We start from the raw sequence: 21,556 nt of genomic DNA, 5'->3' as shown, positions 1-21,556 counted from the left end.
TGGAGTTAGAAGAAACAGAAGTCTAAAATAAGAAAAGTAAGGAGGTGAAAAATCAAGAGCATCAACTAAGAAATCATGGCAAACAGTAAGAGAAGTAAGATGATTGAATATAAATAAATAACAAATCTATTATCTTAAAAGATTCAGTACTAGTAAGATAAAATACCTTAGATAAACTTAACAAGATATATGCCACATCTGTATGAAAAAACTTTTAAAATGTTATTGAATGAATGCTTGAACAAATTGCAAAGCAATACCATAGGCCTAGATAGGTTTCAACGTCATAAAGATGTCCATCCTCCCTAAATTAATCTTTAATATGATCCCATTAGATATGCCAGTGGGAATTTGCTTGTGAGGAAGTTGATACTACATGAACTCATTTTAAAAATCATATTGAAGGCCAGGCGCGGTGGCTCATGCCTGTAATGCCAGCACTTTGGGAGGCCGAGGCAGGCGGATCACGAGGTCAGGAGATCATGACCATCCTCAATAACATGGTGAAGCCCTGTCTCTATTAAAAATACAAAAAATTAGCAGGGCGTGGTGGTGGGCACCTGTAGTCCCAGCTTCTTGGGAGGCTGAGGCAGGAGAATGGCATGAACCTGGGAGGCAGAGCTTGCAGTGAGCCGAGATCGCGCCACTGCACTCGGCCTGGGCGACAGAGCAAGACTCCATCTCAAATATATATATATATATTTTTTAAATATATATATATATATATATTTTTTTTTTTTTTTTTTTTTTAAAGAAACTTAGGATCGGGCACAGTGGCTCACTCCTGTTATCAATCCCAGCACTTTGGGAGGCCGAGGTGGGTGGATCACTTGAGCCTAGGAGTTTGAGACCAGCCTGGGCAAGATGGCAAAACCCGATTTCTACAAAAAGTACAAAAATTAGCTAAGTAGCACTTGCCTGTAGTCGCAGCTACCCGGGGTGGGGGGCTGAGGTGTGCGGATCACTTGAGCCAGGGAGATTGAGGCTGCAGTGAGCAGCTGTCATCTTACCACTGCACTCCAGGCTGGGCAACAAAGTGAGACCCTGTCTCAAAAACAGAAAAACTCAGGAAAATTCTGAAAAGTATAGTGAAAGGGGATCTGTCCTTACCAGATATTAAAACTTTTAGCACTATAACAATTAAAACTATATATGAGTAAACAGGTTATTTGAACAAAATAGAAAGTTTAGCAAATATAATATATGGTAAAAGTGGCATATCAGATAAGTGGGGAAAGATGTATTTTTCTCTAAATGGTGTTTGGAAATTCAGTAAGCACTTGGAAAAATAAAATTGTAGCCATATCCCACATCTTAACTTCAAGATAGATTCCCAGATGAATTATAAATTTAAATAAACATAAAATTAACAAATATACCAAAAGAAACCATGGGAAAGAAATTTTGTTAATCTCTGACATAAAAGCCAGAACTCATACAATAAAATACTGATAAATTCAACTATATAAAAATGGAAAATATCTATACGACCAAAACTGGCAAAAACAAAAATGACAATCTTGAGAAAATATTTGCAATGTTTATCATAGACAAAGATCTGATTTTCCTTGTAGATGAAGAGCTCCTATAAAGCAATTAGATGAAGATCAACATCCAGCAGGAAAATGGACAAAGAAGATAAGGGAGAGCAGAAATAAATTACTAGGGCCCAGTGTGATGACTCACGCCTATAATGCCAGCACTTTGGGAGGCCGAGGTGGGCGGATCACTTGAGGTCAGGATTTGGAGACCAGCCTGGCCAGCATGGTGAAACCTTGTCTGTACTAAAACTACAAAAATTAGCTGGACATGTTGGTAGGCATCTGTAGTCCCAGCTACTCGGGAGACTGAGGCAGAGGTTGCAGTGAGCCAGAATCGCACCACTGCGCTCCAGCCTGAGTGACAGAGCGAGACTCCATCTTAAAAAAAAAAAAGAAACTACCAGTGATTCTTAAACAAATGAAAATATACCTGGCTGGGCACGGTGGCTCACGCCTGTAATCCCAGCACTTTGGGAGGCGGATCACCTGAGGTCAGGAGTTCGAGACCAGCCTGGCCAACACGGTGAAACCCCATTTCTACTAAAAAAAAAAAAAAAAAATTAGCCAGTCATGGTGGCACACGCCTGTAATCCCAGCTACTCGGGAGGCTGAGGCAGGATAATTGCTTGAACCCGGGAGGCAGAGGCTGCGGTGAGCTGAGATCAAAAAAAAAAAGAAAAGAAAATATACCCAACCTCAGCCATTAGAGAAATGCCAGTTAAAGCTACCCAGATATTTTTTTCCTTTCTTTTTCTTCTTTTTTTTTTCAGATTACGTATCAAATTGTCAAAGATACAGAAAACGTTTCTCACTAGTTGACAACAGCATGAGGAAATGGTATCTACCTACTTTGTGGTAGTCTGTGAATTAGGGCACCCTTTATGGAAGGCAATTTGATAATACTTACAAAAATTTAAAAAGTGTATACATACCCTTTGACTCAGCTTTTATACTTCTAGAAATTTATGCTTCAGATGTATTCACCTATGTGCAAATTGATATGTCTTAAATTACTTATTTCAGTATTATTTAGCATCAGCAGAAGAGCAAACATTGGGAAACAACATAGATATCCATCAACAGGGAACTAGTTGAATAAACTTGGTACATTCATACAAGCCGTGATCTCCAAGACATATTATTTTGTGACAAAATTCAGGTGCAAAAGAGTTTTAAGTAATATGCTGCCATTTATGGAAGTTTTTTATTGTTTTATATATGTCATAAAATTCATCATTTTAACTTTTTTTTTTTTTTTTTTTTTGAGAAGGAGTCTTTGCCACCCAGGCTGGAGTCAGCGGCTTTTTTTTTTTTTTTTTGGAGACGGAGTCTTTCTCTGTCACCCAGGCTGGAGTCAGTGGCATAGTCTCGGCTGCCCGCAACCTCTGCCTCCCAGGTTCAAGTGATTCTCCTGCCTCAGCCTCCTGAGTAACTGGGATTACAGGTGCATGCCACCACGCCTGGCTAATTTTTGTATTTTTAGTAGAGACGAGGTTTCGCCATGTTGGTGGTGCTGGTCTCAAACTCCTGACCTCAGGTGATCCGCCCACCTTGGCCTCCCAAAGTGCTAGGATTACCACGCCCAACCTTAACTATTTTTAAATACACAGTTCAGTGGCTTTAAGTCCATTGACAATACTGTACAGCCATCGCCACCGTTCATTTCTAGAATTTTTTCATTATCCCAAATAAAAACTTTGTACCCGTTAAACAGCTCTTTATTTTCCCCTTCCCCCTGGCCCTAGGAATCTCTGTTCTACTTTTTGTTCATGAATTTTGCCTATTCTAGATACTGCATGTAAGTGGAATCATGCAATATTTGTCCCTTTGTATCTGGTATATTTAGCATAATGTTTTCAAGGCTTATCCATGTTATACCATATATCAGAATTTTATTCCTAAGGCTGTATATTCCATTATATGTATACTACATCTGTTAATGGACATGTAGGTTGTTTTCACATTTTAGCTATTGTGAGTAAAACTGCTCTTATCAGTGGTGTACAAGTATTTGATCCTCTGATTTCTTTTAGATATATACCTAGAAATAGAATTGCTAGGTCTTATGGTAACTCAGTGTTTAACTTTTTGGAGCAACTGCCTAACTATTTTCCACAGCAGCTGCACCATTTTACAGTCCCACCAAGATATAAGGGTTCCATTTTCTTCACATCCTTGCCACCACTTGTTATTTTCTGTTTTGGGTTTTTTTTTTAATACAGGCATCTTAATGGGGTGTGAAGTAGTATTTCATTGCCATTTTGATTTGCATTTCCCTGATGATGAATGATGTTAAGCATTGTTTCATGTGCCTATTGGACATTTGTATGTCTTTTTTTAGAGACATGTCAATTTATATCTTTTGCACATTTTTAAATTGCATTATGTATTTGTCTTAATGTTGAGTTGTAGAAATATATATTCTATATACTAGACTCTTACTAGATATATGATTTGCAAATATTTTCTTCTATGGCTCATCTTTTTACTTTTTTTGTAGTATCCTTTGGAGCACAGAAGTTCTTAATTTTGATAAAACCCTTTTTTTTTTTTTTTTTTTTTTTTGTGACTGAGTCTCGTTCTGTTGCCCAGGCTGGAGTGCAGTGGGGTGCTCTTGGCTCACTGCAGCCTCTGCCTCCCGGGTTCAAGCAATTCTCCTGCCTTAACCTCCTGAGTAGCTGGGCTTACAGGATTGCACCACCACGCCCAGCTAATTTTTTTGTGTTTTTAGTAGAGACGAAGTTTCATCATGTTGGTCAGGCTGGTCTCGAACTCCTGACCTCAGGTGATCCACCCGCCTTGGCTTCCCAAAGGGCTGGGATTACAGACGTGAGCCACTGCACCCAGCCCATTTTGAATTAATTTTTTTTTTTTTTTTAAACGGAGTCTCGCTCCTTCGCTCAGGCTTGAGTGCAGTGGCGTCATCTTAGCTCTCTGCAACCTGCGCCTCCCAGGTTCAAGCGATTTTCCTGCCTCAGCCTCCTGAGTAGCTGGGACTACAGGTGCACACCACCACGCCCAGCTAATTTTTGTATTTTTAGTAGAGACAGGGGTTTCATCATGTTGGCCAGGATGGTCTCGATCTCTTGACCTCATGATTCGCCTGCCTGAACTTCTCCAAAGTACTGGGATTACAGGCATGAGCCACTGCACCTGGCCAAATTAATTTTTATATATGATAGGAGGTAGGAATTCAACTGCATTCATGTGCAGAAGTGGAAATCTACTTGTCCTGTTACCGTACCATCTGTTGAAAAGAGTATTCTTTCCCCCATTGAATTGTCTTGGAACCCTTATTAAAAATCACTTGCCCATAAAAGCCCTATTATATTGGTTTATTTCTACACTTTCAGTTCTATTCTGTTGACCTGTATATTCTATCCTTATGCCAATACATATCGTTTTGTGTCTTTTTTTTTTTCTTTCTTTCTTGACATAGGGTCTCACTCTATCACCCAGGCTGGAGTGCAGTAGTGCAATCACAGCTCACGGTAGCCTCACACTCAGACTTCCCTGACTCAGATGATTCCCACCTCAGCCTCCCAAGTAGCTGGGACTACAGGCATGCACCACCACACCCGGCTAATTTTTTGGATTTTTTGTAGAAGTTGGGGGTCTCACTATGTTGCCCAGGCTGGTCTCAAACTCCTGAGCTCAAGAGATCTGCCCACCTCAGCCTCTCAAAGTGCTGGGATTACAGGTGTAAGCCACCATGCCTTTCATATCTTTTAAATTTTTAATTATATGAATGTATTCATCCAAAAATAATAAAACAATTATTAACTATGACCACAGTTTACTCCTTTAATTTCTTCCTAATTTTCTCTTTCAGGAAAGTGTGCTGTGTTGTCATTCAAGGACTTCCTCTCCTGCAGGCCAACTGAAATACCAGAAAATGACATTCTGCTTTGTGAGAGCCGCTACAATGAGAGTGACAAGCAGATGAAGAAATTCAAAGGATTGAAGAGGTTTTCACTCTCTGCTAAAGTGGTAGATGATGAAATTTACTACTTCAGGTAAAGCTTGAAAAACTAAGGAAAAAAGAGCACTTCCATTAACTAATACCAATATAGTGTAGTCTAGTGTTTTTAATTTTTTATTAGATCTTAAACTAGAGTAGTAAATATTTCAAATAGAAAATCTTTATTCAGTTAAAGATTAAAGGAAAGACTTCATAATCTGCTGGGACCTGGTAGCTGCTCTAATAGTGCCCTTGGCGTAGACTCCAGTAATTGTGGAATGAGGCAGAAACACTTAGTTCTGGTTTATATCCTGTCTGTTAGGAGATTTCTCAGTTCCACAGATTATGAAAACTCTTTTTGCTATATATAGGCAACTAGATCCCAACTTTGGACACAATGCTTTTGTGGATATTCAGTATAATTATTTAAAAACAAACATCTCTAAGTAGAAGTAATTTCATAAACACACATTTAAAGTCTTTCCATGCTGACTTTAGAGCATATATTGCAGATTGCAAGAAGTCACTTGTAGTTGTTAAGGTGGAACACTGCTTTCCGGCTCATTCTGGAGGGGCATTAGGTGATTTTAGGTTTTTTATGTCACTTTTTTCAGAAAACCAATTGTTCCTCAGAAGGAGCCATCACCTTTGTTGGAAAAGAAGATCCAGTTGCTAGAAGCTAAATTTGCCGAGTTAGAAGGTGGAGATGATGATATTGAAGAGATGGGTGAAGAAGATAGTGAGGTCATTGAACCTCCTTCTCTACCTCAACTTCAGACCCCCCTGGCCAGTGAGCTGGACCTCATGCCCTACACACCCCCACAGGTGAAGGTGACAAGTTCCTGTTACTTGTCTTATTACCACCTTTGGTTTGCAGCAGACTCAAAACCAAAGTAAAGTGACATCCAGCCCCTCCATATGTGAACTTTAACTTAGAATTCTACAGGAAGGAACAGTTTTTAATTTGTCAGTGCCATGATTTACTCATTTATTTTTAATTGACAAAAATTATGTCATTATCCCATTAATAATTATATTAATACCATTAATTTAAAATTAATATCTTTAAAATTTCGTAGCTATTTTAATGGCAGGCTTAGTTAGAAGACTCTTCCTTGTGCTGAAGAAAAGCAATAAGGAGCAACATCACCCTGTTTGTCTTTAGCTTTTATTACCCATGTCTTTTTAATCTCTCCTTATGTAGGACCTTATCTTTTGGTTGAGATGATCTCTGTTGGTTTATTTTTTTCTCATTCAGAATTTTTACAAGACTTGGCCAGGCATGGTGGCTCATGTCTATAATCCCAGCACTTTGGGAGGCCAAGGCAGGAGGATCATTTGAGCTCAGGAGTTCAAGACCAGCTTGGGCAACATAGTGAAATCTCATCTCTACTAAAAATTTTTAAAATTAGTAGGCTGGGCGCGGTGGCTCAAGCCTGTAATCCCAGCACTTTGGGAGGCCAAGACAGGTGGATCATGAGGTCAGGAGATCGAGACCGTCCTGGCTAACATGGTGAAACCCCATCTCTACTAAAAAATACAAAAAAACTAGCCAGGCAAGGTGGCGGGTGCTTGTAGTCCCAGCTACTCGGGAGGCTGAGGCAGGAGAATGGCGTAAACCCGGGAGACGGAGCTTGCAGTGAGCTGAGATCCGGCCACTGCACTCCAGTCTGGGCGACAGAGCGAGACTCCGTCTCAAAAAAAAAAAAAAAAATTAGGCATGGTGATGCACACCTGTAGTCCCAGCTACTCAGCAGGCTGAGGCAGGAGAATCACTTGAGCCTGGTAGATCAAGGCTTCAGTGAGCTATGACTGCACCACTGTACTCCAGCGTGGTGACAGAGCAAGACCCTATATCAAAAAAAAAAAAAAGAATTTTCTCAAGACTTAATTGTGAGGTCACCATTACAGATTGCAGCCGTGGAATTCAGCGAAACTTTCATTTATTTCTTACATGGTAATAGGTAAGGAAGAGGTGTGTTTTGATCAAGAAAATAGCCAGCTGTGAACCAAACATGTCAATAAAGCAGTAACTGTTGAATCACATGTTCCTGGCTTCTGAAATTTAAGTACAGTGGCACGGTCTCAGCTCACTGCAAGCTCCGCCTCCCCGGTTCACGCCATTCTCCTGCCTCAGCCTCCTGAGTAGCTGGGACTACAGGCACCTGCCACCACGCCCGGCTAACTTTTTGTATTTTTTTTTAGTAGACACGGGGTTTCACTGTGTTAGCCAGGATGGTCTCGATCTCTTGACCTCGTGATCCGCCCGCCTCAGCCTCACAAAGGGCTGGGATTACAGACGTGAGCCAGCTGGCTTCTGAGATTTTGAGCAGTTAACCAAATGTAGTGTTTTGATGCACCATAAGACCTTTCTGTCTTACAGTCTACCCCAAAGTCTGCCAAAGGCAGTGCAAAGAAGGAAGGCTCCAAACGGAAAATCAACATGAGTGGCTACATCCTGTTCAGCAGTGAGATGAGGGCTGTGATTAAGGCCCAACACCCAGACTACTCTTTCGGGGAGCTCAGCCGCCTTGTGGGGACAGAATGGAGAAATCTTGAGACAGCCAAGAAAGCAGAATATGAAGGTAAATAGAGCCTAGGCACAACTGTCTTTCAAAGCAAGGGGGTGTTTCAGGAATGCACGCGTGCAGACAGGTTTTACTCTCGTTCTTATCACTTGCACATGAACTTTATTTTGGGGACTGTTCTAAATGGCACCCAGCCATTTTAGATGCCAGCCTTGTCCTGACTGAGCAGAGCACTGCCCCTGACTTGGCCTCTGATCCTGGTGTTGTATTTTCCCCTGCAAATTTCTCCAAAATATTTTGCTACTAAAAATTGCATGATTTTTTTCTTTCATTGAGCCCTGTAAGCACACATGTTGAGCTAGGGAATGATTGCACAATGATGTTAAATATAATTTTAATTAAAATTCATCTGCAAAGGGCCTCTTAAAATCAGTGATCTTCTGTTACAGCTCTTGGTAAGCCATATATTTAAACTTCAGGCTGAGTCTTTGCCAAAGTGCTTGGTTTCCTAGGTCAGTCCTGGCCTATACTGTGTCTGTATTCATAGCTACGTCTAAGGTATTTGGGTCTTTTTTGTAAAGCTCAACTGCCTTTATTTTCCTTTTATTCTAAGTAAATCACTTTGGGCAATGAGCTGTCATTCAAGAATTTGGTGGTTCTTAGCCATTTAGAGACAAATACTTGAGACTTTTTGTTTTTTGTTGTTGGGTTTTTGTTTTTGTTTTTAATATCAGACATGGATTTAGTAAAGAAATTAGTAGTAAACATTAGATTAGGCAGTACTATTGCCCTTTGAGCTGTACTTTTTCCATCTGGAATTTTATATATTGGTTCATTTTGCCAGTTTAGAGCTCCTCTCTACAATGGTCAACCATTACTCTTCTTAGGTGGTACAGTTCTGTTATTTTCTGACAAACATATATTAATTATTTAGGTTGCCCCTTTTATTAAAATTTACGAAGTCTCCAAAGAAACTTCTTTAAAAAAAAAATCATTTATTATAATTGATTGATTACTATGAAATTATCTGACAGGCTTCTCCAAGAATCTTCTGCAGAGAATCCTAATCCTGCAAGATGTTTAGCCAGAAAACATTCTGTGGCAAAACCAGTTTGAGAAGCATTCCAAACTCTCTCTTGTGGAAACTTATGGTGCATATTCCTGTATGTGTGTTGTCAGGCCCGAGGCCCTCTTCTATCCTTATCAAGGGGAGTGCTCGCCTTCACTCCTTTCATACAACACGCATATTCCCATATTAAAGACTTTAAGACCGCCGGTAAATAACCTGTTTTATATTATCTGGCGTTTTCTGAAATTTGACTAGGTATTTATGTAGTACCTATGAATATCCTAAAGAACTAATATTTTGCAGAATATTCTTTGAAAAACGCTAGTCAGTTCCATAAGAACCTAGAACTTTGTGGAGCTTTGCTATTTCTGACCTAATTGAAAGTTAAGACCTACTATACCACTGAGCTGGAGGAGTGTTGGAAATTAAACTCACATGGATATTGCTGAATGAGCAACACAGCAGCAGCAGCAGCAAGGCAAATGAAGCCAGTGCTGGGTGGCTGGTTATTTAGAGTGTGAGCAGGAGAGAGATACCTGAAGATACTGTGAAGGTAAAAACACTGGAGTAGGACTGAAGACAGGGAGAGGTGATGGTGTCTGGAACATTCTTCCAAATTCAAAGAGGAGTCTGAAAGTGAGTGAGAACCTAGTGAGGGGGGAGTTACATGACTCAGCAGCATCTACCTGAGACATAAAATCTGAACTTTTGATGTTTTCTCTCGTTGAATTCAAAACCCAAAGTTTGGAGTTTGGGTAGCCAGTCCAATATTCAATCCATAGGCCTTATTATTTTTTTTTTTTCCATTTCATTTTTTTGCTTTCCCACTTTACTGTGTCACTTGTATAATGAAAATACTAGAATTTGAAGTGGGACTCTAGGTCGATTTTTTTTTTTTTTTTTTTTTTTCTGCTATCTCAAGTAAATAGTTTGTTCAAATGGCCTTCCTCTCTCATACTCGTTGTACAAAGGGTCTGTAAACTAGGACAGTCTTAGTGATGATAAGGCTATGCAGGCAACTCTGTCACAGCCAAGAGGCCTTTGATTGCTTGACTTTCATATTCTTAAAGGAGGACTGGAGCTGTAGCTTCTTGATTCTCTGTAAAGCTATATGACCTTGAGCTATTTTCCCCCTCCTCAAATCAGTGGTGTTGAGTTCCATGTTGGAGGGTTTATGTGTGGCAGTTGGAGTGTGATATCAGGAGTTAGGGCCATAGGTTGCTGGTTCTCTCTATATCCTTGGACAAGTGACTGCCTGTCTCCCAGCCTCCATTTGCCTATGCGATGAGTGGGGGGATCTTCTATTTATGAATGGTGAGACAAGAAACCCTGTATCGTGGGAGCTTTGGAAATACAACATTTCAGGAGTTCTTCAGTAGGGGTTCAGTTTGCTAGCTCCCAAAAAGACTGGAAACATGATCATTGGAGCTCCCGGCTCTGGAGATGCAAACAGAGTAGCTCAGGGCCGGGAGTGGGGAGGTAGCAGGACGTATTCTACGGCCCAGAACTGCCACAGCAAATGCTCTTTTTGCATTTTGAATGAAATAAGAGGGGCTCTGGAATTTTCATTGACTTAGGGTGGTTTATGGTCAGTATTGAAGTGCTCAGCTTCAGGAAACCTGGTTCTTTCAGTACATTGTCCATTGCTACATACGCGTATATATAATTCTCTGCTTCTGATGATTGTAGCCTGAAGTATAATGCATTTTTTTCCTTTGGGGTTTATTAAACATGACTTCTTTGCTTCATTAGAATGTAGAAATTAGTTGTTTCCCTAAAACCTTCTGAAGGAGGCAGTCAGCTACTTTTCCCTTACAGAGTTAATTTTCTTCAGCTGCTAAACCCCATGACACTCATCATGAGTCCTCAAATCTAAGTAAAATTGGGTACAAAGAATCAGGAAATATATATAGTAAGTAACAATTGTACCAAAAATTATAATGGGCCATGGAATTGCTTCATGTTGAAATTATAAATAATCTGTAATGCTATTAATACTAGAATAATGGTAGCGCTTCTCATCTTCAGGGTGCCTCGTGAGATTAACCATGGTGGTTATGCTGGTGACGTGTTTACATAAAACCTGTGCTTTCTGAATGTGTGTTGCAGTCTTAACATTCTTGAAATCTTTGCAGACCAGTTCTCAAGATGGGATAGGAAAGCTGGACTCTAGGTTACCGAGTGAAATCGGCCCGACTCCTCCTGTGTTGAGACTAGTCATCTACTGTTCCTTCCCTTGAGACAGAACTGTTGCCTGTGTTTTTACTAGTCCTGTTGAATGCAATGGATGGTATTTTGAATTCCTGGGTTAAAAACAGAATTGAAAATCTGAAATGCCTTTACAGAGCGGGCAGCTAAAGTTGCTGAGCAGCAGGAGAGAGAGCGAGCAGCACAGCAACAGCAGCCGAGTGCTTCTCCCCGAGCAGGCACCCCTGTGGGGGCTCTCATGGGGGTGGTGCCACCACCAACACCAATGGGGATGCTCAATCAGCAGTTGACACCTGTTGCAGGTAAAAACAGGAGCTAAGACCATTTTTTTCCACTTTAAGAAATTCCTTCATTTTTTTTTTCTCCAATAAGGAGTAGGCCACAGTCTATTGCCTTTTCTCATGACAGATTCAAAGTTTGAAGTCATCCGTGTTGTCCTATATTGCCTTTCCCATACGGGCAATGCCTCCCTTCTGCCCCAGAAATGGGCCCTGGGCCCAGCCCTGGTAATTGGTAGGGAGCAGCTCTTCCCTGGCTATGGGCATGGTCTGGTGATGTTCTCCACCCCAGACTGCTCTTGATAGAGCACTATAGCAGAAAATATGAAAATAGACCCTGAATTCTGTTCTAGAGGGACTCCCAAGAGAAAACACAAAACCAGTCTTTAGGTGGTGTTGATTTTCCCGTCTCATTCCAGTATTCAGTTTGCCTTGTTCTGCTGCAGCCATCCTTAAAAGACTGACCATTTAAAAGGATTTTTTGACAATGAATTGTAAATCCTTTCTTGGTCACCAATGTGCATGACTGCTAAATAGAATACAAAGTCCTTATTCAATTCATTGTGCCCACTCTGTAATGCTTTTCTATTTAATTACATTAAACTGCATTTTCTGTTAGTATCCCAGTCACATATTTAAAAAAAAAAGAAAAAGAAAATGATGAATGTGGTTTGCTTGTGTGTGTTGTCTCTGGTTCTGGTAGCCATAGCAAATTTGGCTCTTCTTGAATTGAATATCTTTGTCTGACATGTCTCCAATGAGAAGCCTGCAGACCACTTCTCGGGCCCCTTCTTTGAGATCTCTCCAATCCTGGTGAGGTCTGTACAAGCCACCTGTGTTTCTTCTTAAGCAAGCAGTCTGACCTCTTTCACAGGAAGTCCAAGATAGTGTTGTTCAAGGCAGGCTTGTTGGAATGCTGTTTTTGCTGTTTCGTTTTTGCTTTTTAAGGAGGAGTAGCATAGGACAACTTTTCCATTGTCGCTCCTAACTTTTGTGATGGCAACTTCTCAAATGCACTGTCGCTGAACTCAGCAGTTGCACTCGCCAAAGCACATCTGAATCATGGCTTTCAGTACTTTCAGTGTAACTGATGTTGATCTAACAAATCTCATAATCGCCTGCTCTATTCCATGGCCCATTTTGGTTAATGGGGTTCCAGAGGTTTTTAGAAATCAGGCCTTGAACATGGGGACTTTGAAAGTTAGAATTCCCTCATTGACATCCTGTTTTGTTCTATTCGATGTGTGACGTTGTGGCACTGTGCCCTTGACTTCAAAACCCAGGGACACATTAACAAAGTAAATACAAACAGCTAAAAACAATTAAAAAAAAAAAAAAAAACAACAGCAGCTGCAGCATTTTAGCTCCCTGTTGGGGAAGAACATTATAGAACTCTACGGATGAGGAAGGTGGTCCCTCTAGAAAGCCCCTGCTCCATTATTTAGGGTGTGCTGTCTAGACTTCTGGGCCCTGGGAGTGAAAAGCAAGCATTTTCTACAGTAACCACTCTTTGGTCCTCAGGGGGAACTCTGCAGCTAAGAGGGTGACTTTTCATGGTTTTACAGGTTTCTTAGGGCCTGAGTCTTACTTATTAGCCTTGTTGCTGTCTTGAGACCAGCTTTGCTTACAAGCATTGAAGCTCATTTGAACACATGTGACTGGGATAATAAATGCCAAAGTACAGTTTAATGAAGACAAGTGTCATGTCTTTCAGTTCTTAATAATTTCTTCAACCACAGCCCGTGAAGGCTGCGTTCAGATGGGCTTTTGTAATTGAAAGCAAAGCCTCTTAACATCCTTAAATTTCCCACCTACTTAACCCTAAAAGCTATAACTGGTGGTGTGGTTAAAAGATTGGTAGCATTGGATCTCTTCATGTTTAATTAAGATGATGGTGTCTGTTCAAAAGTAGTTTTTACTCTCCAAACTCTTCATTTAAAAAGAAATGAAAACTCATAATCTTATTATAGAGAGATTATTATTCAAATTTTTGTAATTTGGTTTAAGTAATTTTAAGTTTGTCAGTCAGCTTAGGTATGACTAGTGAAGCAGGGTGAATTGATCTCAGAATTTTTAGTAATTTCATAGCCTTAAAAGACCAAACTTTTATAAATAAATATCTTTGAAATCTTCAGGGAAAGTCCAAGAGTAAAATTCTCAGAATCTGAAGTTTTCCTCTGTTTGACAGAGTCCCTCTACAAAGAGTATTTTATAAAAATGAGGTTTGGCACCAGTCCCTCAACCCTCCCTTTGCAAGAAGCTGTGACCAAAGGTGATTCCTTTTTCGGGGGAACTTTGTGTTCTTGTTCATCATGATCATTACAAATCCCAGAAAAGTCAAGTTGTTTTTCTTGTTTTAAAAAAAATGCCATGTGGTTTTAAAGGTCTTTTGATAGGTGAGTCCTTGACATTTTGAATTTTTTTCTTAAATTTATTCCTTCTGCCAAAAATACTTGTTTGCTGAAACTCTTCTCTAGCCAGTGGAAAATATTTTGTCATGTGTAGGTACGGTTTGAAAATAAAGGAATAAAAGCCTCTGTTCACAGAAATTGTGTACCTCAAATTAAAATGCTCCCTGTTAAGGTTTATATGAGGACATTTGAGCTTGGAGACTGATGGCATTTGGCATTTTCTGGTATCAGCAGAGCCTGATTCTCCAGCCATTCCTCCGTAAAGTCTGTGTGTAGGCTCCTGAGTGACCTGGGCTTGGTTGGCTTGGGAGGGTTTAGGTTTTATCTTTATCACATTTTTAGATCTAAAGAATGAAATATCATTTACTGTGATGGTTCTTAGAAGCTGTTCCCCAGCTCAAGCCCAAGCACAATCCATTCTTACCAGCAGTGGTAAGGCTAGAAAGGAGGAGTAGATGTAGAAGTCTTAAACAATTCCTGCCCCCAAGCTGGAGAACCATGCTTTGTGATCAGGACTATGCGCCTCATTTCCCTCCATTCCTATTTCCCCTCATGTGTACCCATGATAGGCATGTGAGTGTGGGCAGAGTGGAATGATGGGGTTCATACTGTTCAGTTAGAATTGCAGTCAGCAGAACTGGTCACACTGTTTGAACAGCTTGCAATAATTATGACCTTGGGAAGGCTGTTACTAGAACTCTTTATTATTATTTAACTGAAAACGTGCAGCATATTTACCCCAGGGAAAATAACTACAAATAATAGTGTACTAAGTACTAATTCATCCCAAAATGTTGGGTCTCATATTTGTAACTTTTTATTTTGTTCTTTATTGCAACAAAATAATTGCACTAATTGCTGTTATATCATGCAGTACTAAGGGTGCTTTATTCATTGGTAGTGCATGTGGGGGATAGTTGTTATTACTTAGCTCATGTTGCATGTTAATGATGCATGTCTGAAATTTGTTGTGTCCTTCAAGGCATGATGGGTGGCTATCCGCCAGGCCTTCCACCTTTGCAGGGCCCAGTTGATGGCCTTGTTAGCATGGGCAGCATGCAGCCACTTCACCCTGGGGGGCCTCCACCCCACCATCTTCCGCCAGGTGTGCCTGGCCTCCCGGGCATCCCACCACCGGGTAAGAACTTCATCCTCATTCACTCATTAATCACATCTTCATATTCTCTTTTTCCTCTTTCAACCAGTTGTTCCAGGAGGCACCCGTGGCCCACTGTGGCCAGGCCTCCCCTCCCTGAGAATCCCAAGGGTGTCAGCAGCAGGGCATGTCCTGTGCATTGAGCAGGTGGCCCAGCACTTGTGCCCTTGTGCACCTGGATGCTGGCAGCAGCACAGGACACATGGTGGAGGCCAGACTCAGCAAACCAAGGGACAAGAGGCATACTCTATTGATAACCACTCAACTAATTTGACATGTCCTTGAAAAGCCAGACTGCCTAAAAGGCTGTGCCCTCTTACCAGTGAATGAAGTTTCCCAAATTGCTAGTTCAGAGTAACATATAAAAGCACTTTTTGACCCTGAGTTGCATTTCTCCCTCTGGTGCAATTCTTATCTCACAGGGTATAGAGTATTGTTCCATCTCCTTCCAGGCTCCTCAAGCAGCCTTTCTAAGGGGATTGCAGAGCTGCTAATGTAGAACTCTTCAGAAATCTTTCACTCAGTCTGCCTTAGGAACAAAAAGCAGGGAGGCAATGAATTTTCACTGAAATAGTTTTCTGTATGTAAGTTCCCTAAGAGGCATGACATGCTGGGTGTAGTGGCTCATGCCTGTAATCCCAGCACTTTCAGAGAGTGAGGAAGGTGGATCACTTGAGCCCAGGAGTTCAAGACCAGCCTGGGCAACCTGGTGAGACCCCATCTCTATAAAAATTAGCCAGGTGTTAGGCCGGGCATGGTGGCTCATGCCTGTAATCCCAGCACTTTGGGAGGCCAAGGTGGGCGGATCACTTGAGATCAGGAGTTCGAGACCAGCCTGACGAGTATGGTGAAACCCTGTCTCTACTAAAAATACAAAAGTAGCTGGGTGTGGTTGGGGGGCGCCTGTAGTCCCAGCTACTCGAGAGGCTGAGGCAGAAGAATCACTTGAACCCGGGAGGCAGATGTTGCAGTGAGCCGAGATTGCACCACTACACTCCAGCCTAAGCGACAGCAAGACTCCGTCTCAAAAAAAAAAAGGGAAAAATTAGCCAGGTGTGGTGCATGTGCCTGTAGTCCCAGCTACTCAGGAGGCTGAGGTGGGAGAATTACCTGAGCCTGGGGAGACTGAGGCTACAGTGAGTGGTGATCCCACCACTGCACTCCAGCCTGAACGACAGAGTGAGACCCTGTCTCAAAAAAAAAAAAAAAAGCCTGACATTAAAGAACAGCCTAGCCTACCCCCCAGCTGTAGATATTGGTTTGTCTGTCAACAGAAGCTTAGAAGTTCTTTTACATAGAAATATATAAATGGATTCCAGAAATAGCTATATTCATTTTCACTTTAAAATGTGAATTAGCAAGTTGAAAGATTATTTTAAAGAAAACCTGAATGAAAGGAAAATCACATGTTCCCATATTAATTGCCATCATCTGCAAAAGAACTCTTAGCTAGTAATCTAGATGGAGGGAATGTGACCTTTGGAAGACTCAGAAAGCATTTGGTCCATTACCTAAAACATCAACTAAGGGCCCAACCCAGATGGTAAAATGTGGGTGGAAACTTGTTAAATTTGCTTGTACCAGTGTTGGACCTACCAGTGATAGGGTTTTGCAGGGTACCAAATGATGCTTTGGATCATGCACCCAGCAGTGTGCAGGGTGAGCAAACTTGGTGGCCTGGTCTGGAGCCTCCAGCCACACTGTTTGTGAGTGTTGCTTAGAATATAGCCATAATTCCACAGAAGCATTTGCTCCAGGTGTTCCCAGAGGAGGAAGTGTTTGTAGGGTTAGGTGCTTCATATGAAAACAGTGGACTGTGTGAATTGCTGTTGCAGCAGGAGTCAGTCATAAGGTAAATGTTCCCACATAGCAGGTAGACTTGGCCTTAATTTTTTGCCCTCTCACCTTGACACAGGGTATCACTGAGCCAGTAAGACCAGGCTGGAGTTGACACCTTCTAGGTGCACTTAGTGGGAGCCATGTCTAACACCAATACCCTCTAGGTTGCAGATGTCTTTTGGTGGGTGTTGGGACATAGCTGTCTTCCTTTCCCCCTTCCTGAAATTCTAAATTCAATTTGAGGGAAGCCCAACACACCTGCTTAGAATTGAGGAGGTGGCCGGGCGCGGTGGCTCAAGCCTGTAATCCCAGCACTTTGGGAGGCCGAGACGGGCGGATCACGAGGTCAGGAGATCGAGACCATCCTGGCTAATATGGTGAAACCCCGTCTCTACTAAAAATACAAAAAAAAAACTAGCCGGGCGAGGTGGTGGGCGCCTGTAGTCCCAGCTACTCGGGAGGCTGAGGCAGGAGAATGGCGTAAACCCGGGAGGCGGAGCTTGCAGTGAGCTGAGATCCGGCCACTGCACGCCAGCCTGGGCGACAAAGCGAGACTCCGTCTCAAAAAAAAAAAAAAAAAAAAAAAAAAGAATTGAGGAGGCATGGCCGGGCGCGGTGGCTCAAGCCTGTAATCCCAGCACTTTGGGCGGCCGAGACGGGCGGATCACGAGGTCAGGAGATCGAGACCATCCTGGCTAACACCGTGAAACCCCATCTCTACTAAAAAATACAAAAAAAAAAAAAAAACTAGCCGGGCGAGGTGGCGGGCGCCTGTAGTCCCAGCTACTCGGGAGGCTGAGGCAGGAGAATGGCGTAAACCCAGGAGGCGGAGCTTGCAGTGAGCTGAGATCCAGCCACTGCACTCCAGCCTGGGCGGCAGAGCGAGACTCCGTCTCAAAAAAAAAAGAATTGAGGAGGCATGACGGGACACTTTTTGAGGCTGAAGTGGGAGGATTGCTTTGAGCTCAGGAGTTCAAGATCAGTGGGCAACATGGTGAAACCCCGTATCTATTTTACTTAAATAAAAAAAAAGAAGCAAGGAGTCAGGGAAGTCCCCCTGTTAGTGCCTACGAATGCACATGTTTGAGCAGGCTTAGAGGAGCAGGGGATTCATTGAGCTCTTCTGGTGACTCAGCTCACATTCTCACCAGCTGCCCCAGCATGGCATTTGTCAATAGAGGAAGCAGAAGAGTTTGCTGATTTGTTTGTGCTGCCCTGCAAAGCAGTGATTTACACAGTTTAGGGAGCCACACCGTGTTGTGGAGTCTAAGGTGGGTGAGTGTCCTGGGCACAGGAGGTGATGGACACAGAAGTTAATAATATATTGCTGGAGCACCAGCTTACCCACCACAACCTCTTCATTCATTCACGAATAATCATCAGGATCCTACTTTGGTGATCCGGGTGGACATCTGGGTACTTGGAATATAAAACTCTCTGCTTTTTAAACAGAAGCTTTTTTACTTGTTATTTTCTAACAAATAAGAGGCTCTCTTACGCTTCCTGGAAGTGGCATTTAACAATTCTGAACCTTGGTGCTCGCTTCAGCAGCACATACACTAAAATTGGAACAATATGGAGAAGAGCATGGGGCAAGGATGACATGCAAATTCATGAAACAGTTCTGAACTTTAGAATGAGGAGCTGCTCCTGCCTGGACAGAATATCACGATTTTTAATCCGAAGGGACTATACACTATGAAGTTACCTCCTCTCGATTGTTCTACACAGCATTTGTTTAAGTTTTCAAGAACAGTTCACCACAGTTTTAGGTTTATTTATTTGTTTTTAATGAACTGGCTCCCTTGCCTATTTCTGTATTTTATCAGAATAGCAGAATGCACCCTGAAATCAAAAGAGCCTCTGACTCTAAATTTAGGACATCTCATTATTATCAGCTGTGCCTGTGAGACAACAATTGCTCGTGAGCATTCACTGAGGGAAGCTTACAAAATTACTATCAGGGACATAGTACAAATCTAGTAGGGCCATAAAGTCTTTCTGTTCCTTTGTCATTTTGCATATAAAGTGATAGCAACAAGGTTACTTCACTTCAGATGATTCCTTTTCAGAGTGCTACTCTATCAGATGGAAATGTTCTCTCTCTGCCAGCACTAGTGACTCCAGTTAGAACCAGCTCCTAATGGTCTGGGAGGAGATTGCAAGGCTCTGCCTTCAACCTTCACAAAGCTCATTTAACTATACACTTCCACAGCCTCTTCCCTTGTGTCCCTACTGTCCTAGCACATTGCCTACTGCTGAGCCTGATTCCAGTGCCATTTCTGCTGAAATTAAATACAGGCTTCAGTTGCAGGAGAATGTGTTGTCAGAAGAAATGTAGAGGTATATTCTTGAATGTAGAGGTATATTCTGACAATAGCTTACCTAGAGAAATACTAGAATTTTATGCAAGGTTCAAATCATTTCTAAGCCATAATTGATATACATCTGACAGATTGTTCTAGTATTATACTTTAAGTACCTAGAAACAAAACAACTTTCTCTTCAAATCCTGTTGGGGTGCATAGGATTCCTAGCTACAAAGATTCAAGGGCAGAGGTACATAAGTTTGAATTATGAATGGCATAATTTCTTATCAGACAGTAGTTTTTCAGTCATTTCAACCCAGAGCCTCTAATTGTGCCATTGCATTCTGAATTATAGGTGTGATGAACCAAGGAGTGGCCCCTATGGTAGGGACTCCAGCACCAGGTGGAAGTCCATATGGACAACAGGTGAGCTTCCCAGTTTGATTTTCTAGGACTTGACAGAATTCGAGTTATCCTCCTTCTCAGAACATGTGCAGTCTCTTTCTGCCTCACCATGTGGTCCTGTACTCTTTCAGGTGGGAGTTTTGGGGCCTCCAGGGCAGCAAGCACCACCTCCATATCCCGGCCCACATCCAGCTGGACCCCCTGTCATACAGCAGCCAACAACACCCATGTTTGTAGCTCCCCCACCAAAGACCCAGCGGCTTCTTCACTCAGAGGCCTACCTGAAATATATTGAAGGACTCAGTGCCGAGTCCAACAGCATTAGCAAGTGGGATCAGACACTGGCAGGTAAGGAGATTCCTTCTAAATAAACCTTTGTGAAATACATGTTTCCTCAAAGCTGTCTCACTGCTGTTAGCATATTATATCATACAATAAACACCCCTTTTTGTTATACAATTAAAATAAATTATATATTTCATAAATGGTTTGGAGTTTCTTTGCGTGTTGACATAACACACTGAAAATGGTTTGTTTTGTTTTTGAGACGGGGTCTCGCTCTGTTGCCCTGGCTGGAGTGCAGTAGCACGGTCTTGGCTCACTGCAATCTCCACCTCCCAGGTTCAAGTGATTCTCCTGCCTCAGCCTCCCCAGTAGCTGGGATTACAAGCACGTGCCACCTCACCTGACTAATTTTTATATTTTTAGTAGAGGTGAGGTTTCACCATATCGGCCATGCTGATCTCAAACTCTTGACCTCAAGTGATCCACCCACCTCGGCCTCTCAAAGTGCTGGGATTACAGGCGTGAGGCACTGTGCCTGTCCTGAAAATGGTTTTTGGAATTTTTTGTTTGTTTTTATTTTTGAGACAGTCTCACTCTGTCACCCAGGCTGGAGTACACTGCTACAATTTCGGCTCACTGCAACCTCCGACCCCCAGGTTCAAGCGATTCTTGTGCGTTAGCCTCCTGAGCAGCTGGAATTACAAGTGCTCACCACCACACCCAGCTAATTTTTTTATTTTTAGTAGAGATGGGGTTTCACCATTTTGGCCAGGCTGGTCTTGAACTCCTGACCTCAGGTGATCCACTCACCTCAGCCTCCCAATGAGCTGGGATTATAGGCGTGAGTCATGGCGCCCTGCCTAAAAATGGGTTTTTTTGGCCAAATTTCAAAGCCTAGTTTTCTCATAAACATCACTGCCATCTTTTTAAGTATATTCTCTTTTTTTTTTTTTTTCCAGGCGTTTGGACGTTAGTATAGATGCATTGGGTAAATTAAAAATGATTGGCCAGGCACAGTGGCTCCCACTTTGGGAGGCTGAAGTGGACAGATCGATTGAGTTCATGAGTTTGAGACTAGCCTGGGCAACATGGCAAGACCCCGTCTCTACAAAAAAATTAAAAATTAGCCAGATGAGGGCCAGGAGCGGTGGCTCACTCCTGTAATCCCAGCACTTTAGGAGGCTGAGGCGGGTGGATCACTTGAGGTCAGGAGATCAAGACCAGCCTGGCCAACATGGTGAAATCCCATCTCTACTAAAAATGCAAAAATTAGCTGGGCGTGGTGTCTGGCGCCTGTAATCCCAGCTACTTAGGAGGCTGAGGCACAAGAATCACTTGAACCCAACCCGGAAGGTGGAGGTTGCAGTGAGCCAAGATCACACCACTGCACTCCAGCCTGAGGGACAGAATAAGACTCTTGTCTTAAAAAAAAAAAAAAAGAGAAAAAAAAGAAAAAAAAACTATTTTACCTCAGTTTAGCAAAAGGAAAAAAAAAATATTAGAAACCTTTTAGGTTATTCATTTAGTTCAGCATACTTGTGTATTTTCAGTATGTACTGAAGTACT

General features: G+C 42.0%; 1 protein-coding gene and 2 pseudogenes across 50 annotated transcripts in view; 2 read left to right on the top strand and 1 right to left on the bottom strand.

The window, feature by feature from the left end:
• Window positions 1-21,556, top strand: part of LOC105480555 (polybromo 1) — a 150,891-nt gene that overhangs the window by 125,753 nt on the left and 3,582 nt on the right. For 24 of the 50 annotated variants that reach the window (XM_071091860.1, XM_071091856.1, XM_071091850.1 and 21 more), the window contains 7 exons: window positions 5,374-5,557; window positions 6,117-6,327; window positions 7,886-8,087; window positions 11,445-11,609; window positions 14,979-15,134; window positions 19,656-19,726; window positions 19,837-20,053. In XM_071091860.1, coding sequence (XP_070947961.1) covers window positions 5,374-5,557; window positions 6,117-6,327; window positions 7,886-8,087; window positions 11,445-11,609; window positions 14,979-15,134; window positions 19,656-19,726; window positions 19,837-20,053 — 1,206 coding nt within the window. The remainder of the gene's footprint in view (window positions 1-5,373; window positions 5,558-6,116; window positions 6,328-7,885; window positions 8,088-11,444; window positions 11,610-14,978; window positions 15,135-19,655; window positions 19,727-19,836; window positions 20,054-21,556) is intronic. The other 26 variants (XM_071091878.1, XM_071091870.1, XM_071091869.1 and 23 more) reach the window with 3 other exon arrangements.
• Window positions 9,134-9,272, bottom strand: LOC112426468 (U6atac minor spliceosomal RNA; annotated as a pseudogene).
• On the top strand, window positions 18,527-18,624 carry LOC112426451 (U6 spliceosomal RNA; annotated as a pseudogene).

The sequence above is a fragment of the Macaca nemestrina genome, chromosome 2, assembly GCF_043159975.1.
Source record: "Macaca nemestrina isolate mMacNem1 chromosome 2, mMacNem.hap1, whole genome shotgun sequence".
Classification (NCBI taxonomy): Eukaryota; Metazoa; Chordata; class Mammalia; order Primates; family Cercopithecidae; genus Macaca; species Macaca nemestrina.
This window is presented reverse-complemented; position numbering and strand designations above follow the sequence as displayed.